We start from the raw sequence: 8,344 nt of genomic DNA, 5'->3' as shown, positions 1-8,344 counted from the left end.
CCATGTAGACAGCGACGATGAGCAGAAGGATCGCGTTCAAGTTGTGTCTAAATCAAGTTCCGTTTATGTTCGTCATCTCTTTAAGTTTATTTGCCGAGATGAACTGCCCAACAAGGGATACACTTGCAACGTCCGTCGTCTTTATGATTCTTAGGTCGAAGATTCTTACGACGATAGTTTGTGCAATGATGATATTGACGACGAAGGAGATGCAATGGATGAAGACTATGAGCAAGAGGAAGAAGAAGAGGATGAAGAAGATGCAGGTTTTTATGATATAATGGATACGGAAAAGGATGAATATATGAGTAATGGATACGGCGATGTTGATAATAGTGAAGAAGAAGAACATGAAAGCGATGAATCGGAGGCTGAAACTGATGGCTATGATGATGGTGATAGCGAGGAAGATGATACTGGTTATAATGATACACAAGATGGAACAGATGGAGGGGAGGAATATGATGCAAGTGAATCTAATGAAGATGACGACCAAGAAGAAGAGGATGTTTGTAATCAAAATATGGACGAAGAGGTCGATGATAAAAAGGAATATTCTATACATAATAATATTTGTTTTGATCTTCGAAACACTAGGTATTTGATTCTAACTATGCAAGCGTTTACTATAGTTCATTTTCATTATAAGTATATTTGTTATGGTTATATATACCTAATGTTAATTTTTTATCTTGCTAATATAGTGGAGTCATTTTACGATATGAGTTGACTGGATCATTGGCCGTTAACTTCTTTAAGGCCTACAAAGCTTTACAGCACCTAAAGTCTGATTTGTGTGATTCGATGGGGAGTGATAGACATTTTCCAAGGTACATGTTCGTGAGATTATTCTTTACTTAACGTTTTTTTTATCTATGATAGCTTTGGTATATTTGTTATTAAATATATTTAAAATTGTTATTCTTATTATAGGAAAAAAAACTGTGTCTAACACCATTTGTACCCAAGTAAGACTCAATCCAAAGATTCCCGAGGTGGACAACTTCGTAGCAATGTAAGTTTATTTACATCTACAAAAATGATAGTTAACCTTTGTTATGTGACTGATATAGTTTTGTTTCATATCTTATTTTCTTAGGAATCCAAGGAGGTCTACCCGCATAAGTAGACGACGTCTATTATTAAGAGAATAGCTATATTTATTTTTTATTTTTCATGATTCAGATTGATTTTAATGTTAAGACTTCATGAATTCTCCTTATTATACTATATTATACGTCTTTTACATATCATGCTTTACGTTTTATATTAAATATAAAGTGGTCAATCTTTCAAACTCATTGATATAGTTCCTACCGGACAATGTAAGTGTTTCACGGCAAACAATAAATCTGGCAGTTCAGACTATTATTGTTTGTAAGGATAGGGTCTTAGAGAATCACATGCAGCATAGTAATTCGAGTGGGTGATTTTGGAGATTTCAAAATACATAGCTTTTGCATTATGGTTAGCATACAAATTAATCTGAGTCCCACAGCAATAAAACGAATCGAATATAGAATTGGATAAGTCCCGAATCGGTCGTTTCTGGCCGAGAAAAAAATAATGTTGGGTTCTCGATAAACTTTCGGAAAGTCCCATGTTGAGGCGAATGCTTTCCGATGGATTGTCCTTAATACCATCATAGAAAAGTTCTGAATGATATTAGCCGAAGAAATATCTCGGACGGCCGACGGTTATTGATAAGGCGGTAGTTGGACCACCCATCCGGACGAAGAAAAATAGGGGTCCTCGACAAAGTTTCGTAAAGTCCCGTACTGATGTGAGTATTTTAAGATAGATTCTCTTCAAAACCATTATAGAATAGTTCTAAATGCCGATGGTCAAAGAGATGTTTTGACCGGTCGAAGCTTATCGATCAGCCTGTAGCCAGACCATCCATCCGGACAAGAAAAACTTGGGGTCCTCGACAAATTTTCGGAAAGTCACGTACTAATGGGAATATTTTCTGATGGATTTTATTTAAAACTATCATAGAATAGTAATAAATGCCGATAGTCGAAGAAATGTGTCGACGCTCGAGGCTTATCGATAACCAGTTTGCCGTTCGACCTATCCGGACGAGTAAAACTTAGGGTCCTCAACCAAATTTCGGAGAGTCCCGTATTGATGTTAATGTTTTCCGATTACTTACATTCCTAACATTGACAATGTAAGACATTCACGATGAACAATAGATAAAAGAGTGTATATTGTATTGGAAAGAGTTTTACAAGTTCACATGCAACATAGTAAATTGAGGAATGACCTAGGAGTTTTGAAAATAGATATGGATAATTATAAAGACCTCTTATTTTTCCCGTGAATTGCCAACGGTAGCTTTTATCTGACGTATTTACATATCGCATTAAATCAATATATGGTTTCGAAGCCTTACCTTTAACTTTTCCTACTTCTGCAAACATGAGATTTATTTATATGAATGATAAATGAGGCGAGTTCACATGTTAAGGGTACATGCATAGGTCATTCGAACCAATGTCAGTTTAGACTGAGATTTTAGAGTTATTCAATAATGTTCTAATTTTGTCGACCGTTCATTTATTTATAAGTTAAAGAAAAGGTTGAAATAAAACAGCTCATAACACTACTGTTTTCATTATATATAATCACCATCGAGGAAGACGATTGAGCTAAACAAATATCATTCACAGTGGAAAGTTAAAAAATATAATTCTCTTAAGAAAATGGCAGGACAACATTCATTCGCTGATATCTCTACGAATTCGACTAACTGGAGTGTTTTTGTTAAGCTTTTGGCTGTCTGGAAGCCGAAGAATGATTCTGAAGGGAAGAGGAAGAGTATGATATTAGTAGATCAACAGGTGAATAACTTAGATATATTTTGCGTGTAACATTATTAGGCTAAGTATAATTATTGTCTAACGTCAAATGTTATATCGTTTTATAACACATGGTTGTCGGATTGATGCAACAATTCCATACATTCGATATGCATCACCGTTCCATAATCTCATTGTTGAGGGAAAGTGGTATCTACTTTCCAACTTTCAAGTTATGGAGAATAATCTACAAGTTAAAAATTCTCGCCATCACTTGACAATAAGGACAATCTATCAAACAACAATGCAAGAAGTGGAAGAGAAGTCTCGGAAGTCTTACTTCAACTTTATTACATGCACTCAACTTAACAATTCCGAAGTGGACGATAGAAGATATTGTTATGGTATGTATACTTATACTCTCTATATTCAATACATTTACATGTTTGGAATATTTCAAATTCAAAATTTCTAAAATATTTTCTTCTAAATTGGAAACAGATGCTAGCGGTATTGTCTCTAATGTTTCATAGCTTTGTGAAGTAACATTTATAGATGAGCAGAATGGCTACTCTAATACCGAAAGTGTAGTGACCTTCACCCTTACAGATGAAACGTAAGCATATTTTGAGTTGCCTATATATTTGGATTTACTAAAAAGTTCTCTTATATTAACATACACTTTAATCTTCATGATTAGAAAAAAAAAAATAACTTGTGTTGCGGTGAGAAAATCCGCCATAGAATTTGAAAACACGTGGGAGCAAGTTATTTATGAGTATGATGATGATGCCGAAAGTCCTATTATGTGTGTTTTATGTTTTTGGAGGATCTCTGTGTACGAATGTTAGTACTGATATTCTTACATTATTACAACTTTTTCTATAATTTTATTTCACATTGTGCGTGTATAATTGTGTATCAATACCAAAACTTAGCTACTCATTGTTCTATAATTTACATAGGTATTCCATCTCTCTTTTCTCAATATGGCTGTTCAAGAATTTTCCTTAATCACGAGTTCATGGAGATGAACATGGAGACACTGTTGTAAGTTTAACGTTTTGCGGTGCTTTTTCGTAACTTATTTTAAAACATGTAATAAGTAATTGCTATGTTTATAATTATTTTTCAATTTAAATGTACACAGGGGTGACTTCGGATTATTTCTTTTCATTCGTATCATTTAGTGATATCAAGAGTGGATATCTTGATCCTATTTACTGTGTTGGTATGTTTTAATTTATATTCATCTACTTTCTTATTCACAGTCAAATTCTAAATTATAAGACGCTTATGTATATATGTAGATATCATTGGACGAGTAATGGCTGTAGGGAATCGAAACCAACATGGTCCTCCTGACAACGACTGGAATGAGATATTCTTCGAGTTAGAAGATCTTGAGTATGTTAATTAATTATCTTATACATATTAATAATCGATTTTTTATTCTACCAATTCTAATTTTCTAAAATATAAATCAAGGGGTGATCAATTACCATGTCGTTTACCAAGATCATACGCGAACGATTTCTTTAATGCTTGGAGACATTCGGTTGACAATATCATTATTTGTGTAATGAGGTTTGCTAGACTCGAGATTAACCAAGGTTGTTTCTACCTCTAAATCTTTCCTTATGATACCTTTAACATATTGTATAACAACATTGGGATCTAAGCTGTGTACGTAACTAAATAACTAATGTAGAAACGTGGAGAGTTTCGACGGTGCATAATTGTACGAGCGTAATGATAAATCCATTATGTCCGCATGTGAGACAGATGAGAGATACCTTTGCTGATATTGAAGATGGAAAATTTTAAGTTTGATGGAGTTTATTTGATACTTTTACGTTTTTTTTTCTTTTGATATACTTCATAGAGGCTGAATTATTATTATTTTCTAAGTTTTCCTTAAGATTATATATATTTAATTTACTTAAATAGCTTGGTAAAATATTATTCAGCGTATGGTTAACTAAAATAACATCGTTGTCATTATATTAGGAAATCGTCCTTAAATCTTTGTAATCATGATCCCTTATCATATTTCAAAATAAATTTACCCATTTGTTTCCCGTGTTGTTAAAATACCAATAAAAGACATTATTAAGAAAAAGCATATTAATTAAGGTAAACATCAAATTTACCTCTTTTAAAGATGGCTCATAATAGACCCAAAAAAAAAAAGAAAAGAGGAATTATTCGCTTTAAAAAAAATGAAGATTAACATTTATAATATTTGTAGGAAATAATATTTAAATTTGAATGAAAGATAAATGTTAAATTTCTAAGTCCAATTTAATGAATTTAGAATCTTTACGTACTTATCATGGTCTAGAATTTACTCATAATTAAAACTAAGGAAATAATTCATTATTATCACAACTGATTGAATATTATCGTATAGACGATTATTTAACTATAAATACGCATACACATGTTCCTAAAGTTTACAGCTACTTTTCCATCATGGTCTCGAAAAAAAAAAAAAAATTATCCTTTTGTTCTTGCTAGCGAAATCAATCCTGCTAATGATCAATACAAGATCAAAGTGCGTGTTATGCGGATTTGGAAATCCTTCAAGACTCTAGAGATGGTACTAATTGATACAGAGGTGCGTTAGCCTCACATCTGTTTTAATTCTAATATTTGAATAAGTTATATCATACGTGTGTGATAAAATATATGATATATTGTATATGTATAGAACTTTTTTGTCTAATGTTTTCTTATGTATCAAAGGGAACAAGGATCCATGCATCTATTGAGGAGTCTTTGGTCAAAAAATTCCAGCACCAGTTTGCTGTTGGTGATTCGAAAATAATAGACACGTTCGGTTTAGTTGATTATGATGGTGATTACAGAACAAGTTCTTTAGGTTTTAAGATGCTGTTTTACAGAACTACTACGGTCAAGTCGTTTGATGATTTCCCAGCTCAAATTTCTGAAAAATATTTTCGTGAATTTTCTGATATCTTGGCCGGAAAAACAGATAGACATTTATTGATCGGTGAGTTGTAAGATTGGTAATGTATTGTTTTTAAGTAAATTATTTTCCAAATCGTATTAATGTTTTGTTGTTTATGTAGATGTAATTGGCCAGATTGTTAACGTCGACTCTCTTGAGAATATCAAAACTAAAGGGAAGGACATTGTGGAATTAAGTTTCGAATTGCAAGATCTAACGTATGGTTTTTGTTTGATTAAGAGTTTAAGTTTTAATATATTATAATATATTACAACAAAAAACTCACTATCCATTTAATAAAGAAAGAATTACTTAGATGGACTACATTTTAGGTGTATTGACGGAAACCATCCAAAACTTTTTTTTATCCTTAAATGTTTTTTAATTACCAGCGTGCCCTTTTTACACGTTACCGGAAAAAACTAATTACGAAAAATGCCACTGCCACGTCAGACAAAAAGGCGCGTGCCACCAATAACTCAGCCATAACGTACGTTACGGCTGAGTTATATCACGTTATGGCTGAGTTCTGGGACAACGGCTGAGTTTCGGGTCAACGGTTGACTTACGATCATAACTCAGCCAACAGTTACGACTGACTTATAAAAATCTGGTTGAGTTATGAGGAAACGGCTAATAACTCAGCCGCCGTTACGGCTGAGTTATAGTCCGATGGTTGAGTTATCAGAAGTTTGGCTGAGTTATGTTATTGACACGGCTGACTTAACTTTCTCTGGTTGGCTGAGTTATCGACAACGGCTGAGTTATCAAATGTCGTTACGGCTGACTTATGTTTCAGAGACATAACTCAGTCGTAATTGGCTGACTTAACGGAAAACTCAACCATGTTACGGCTGACTTATAGACAAAATATTTATTGCTAATATAGCCTCCAGTTACGGCTGACTTCTTTTACGTTACGGCTGACTTATTGACGTTACGGCTGAATTTGGCATCTTAAAAAACATTTTAGTAATTACTTAAATATTTTTCACGTTGTGGCTGATTTAATTTGTGTTGATGGCTGATTTATTTTGGCTGAGTTTAAAATTTGTTTGGTGGCTGACTTACGACTTCAAATGCACAATTCCACGTCAGCATAAACGAGGGAAATACGAAAGGTCCACCATTAGCTCGAGTTTTTTCTTACACTCTGTTCTTCATTTTCTGTTCTTCACTTCACTTCTGTTCTTCATTTTCACTTCTGTTCTTCATTTCTAATCTTCATTTTCGTTGATAGATCTGGTTCTAGTAATTGTTGTTTATGGTAATTGGGTAAAAAACACAAATATGTATTTTAACGCCGACGATAGAGGGTGTAGAGTTGTGCAGATATATGTTGAAAGAACACACGAAAAGCTTGTGAAGTTGGTTCTCGATGACTACAGATTGAATGAGTTGAGCCATCATGTAACAATGAGCTACATGTTATCGTTACAATAATTCAGCCAAACCTCGAAATGGTCTGTGTAAGTCAACCATGACGCTGGCATAACTCAGCCACACCACAAATTTATTTACGTTAAGTCAGCTATGTCGTTGGCATAACTCGGCCAAACCTCGAATTATTCTACAATAAGTCAACCATGTCGTTGGCATAACTCGGCCAAACCTCAAATATGGTACATGTGAATATTTGATGCACTCATGTAATAAAAACACTTTAATAATATGTAGTTAACACTTTTATTAACTTTCCATAAAAAATCATGAAATTCGCTCAGGTTTGTACCTTTTATAACATATCCAACAAAACGATAAACCCCAAACCCTATACTTATGCTCTATTCCTACACAGTTGATCACATATAGAATGTAAAAGAGCTGTTATTGATTTTTGTTAATTGTATTATAATATATTTAATCTCTACATTATTATAACCAGTGCTAATGTTAACATTCAAGTGTCTCTTTAAATTAAAGTTTTAATCATTAGTCAACCTTGAAAAGTAAATAACTCAGCTGTGACGTATTATTCTATATTCAGACACAAAACTTTGAATTATTTTGTTTAGAAAATTTGAATTCAAATTTTGAATTATTTTGAATATATTTTTTAAAACATAATACTCTATGACTTTATTATGCATATGTATAACACAACTCATCCGTAATGTAGTATAACTCAGCCGCAATGTAGCATAACTCAGCCGTGACGTATTATTCTATATTTAGACAAAAACTTTAAATTATTTTGAATATTTTGTTTATAAAATTTGAATTCAAATTTTGAATTATTTTGAATAATTTATTTAAAACATAATACTCTATGACTTTATTATGCGTGTGCGTGTGAATATGTGTACGTAATTATTGTTGGTCTTTCCCGAAAAACACTTTTTGTAATCTCGAGAAAGTATATCATAACTCAGCCGTAATGTAGCATAACTCAGCCGTAATGTAGCATAACTCAGCCACAATGCGGCATAACTTAGACAAAAAGTTGAAAACGACGTTTCGTATTTCCCTTTTGTTTTTTCGTCGGAAAACGAAAAGTCTCCAGCCGAGTTGAAATGAAAGGCGATTGCAATGACGAAGAGAGAGAGAGACTCGTCGGTATGAGTCG

At 33.1% G+C, this 8,344-nt stretch overlaps 1 protein-coding gene across 1 annotated transcript in view; it reads left to right on the top strand.

Annotated features, from left to right (window-relative positions):
- The first annotated feature begins 280 nt into the window (after window positions 1–280).
- Window positions 281–8,344, top strand: part of LOC111831059 (replication protein A 70 kDa DNA-binding subunit D-like) — an 11,025-nt gene continuing 2,961 nt past the window's right edge. Inside the window, exons 1-3 of the mRNA XM_023784571.1 lie at window positions 281–512; window positions 3,955–4,035; window positions 4,115–4,211. Coding sequence (XP_023640339.1) covers window positions 281–512; window positions 3,955–4,035; window positions 4,115–4,211 — 410 coding nt within the window. The remainder of the gene's footprint in view (window positions 513–3,954; window positions 4,036–4,114; window positions 4,212–8,344) is intronic.

The sequence above is a fragment of the Capsella rubella genome, unplaced genomic scaffold, assembly GCF_000375325.1.
Source record: "Capsella rubella cultivar Monte Gargano unplaced genomic scaffold, Caprub1_0 scaffold_4, whole genome shotgun sequence".
NCBI lineage: Eukaryota > Viridiplantae > Streptophyta > Magnoliopsida > Brassicales > Brassicaceae > Capsella > Capsella rubella.
The sequence above is the reverse complement of the archived record's forward strand: the minus strand, read 5'-3'. Positions and strand labels throughout refer to the sequence as shown.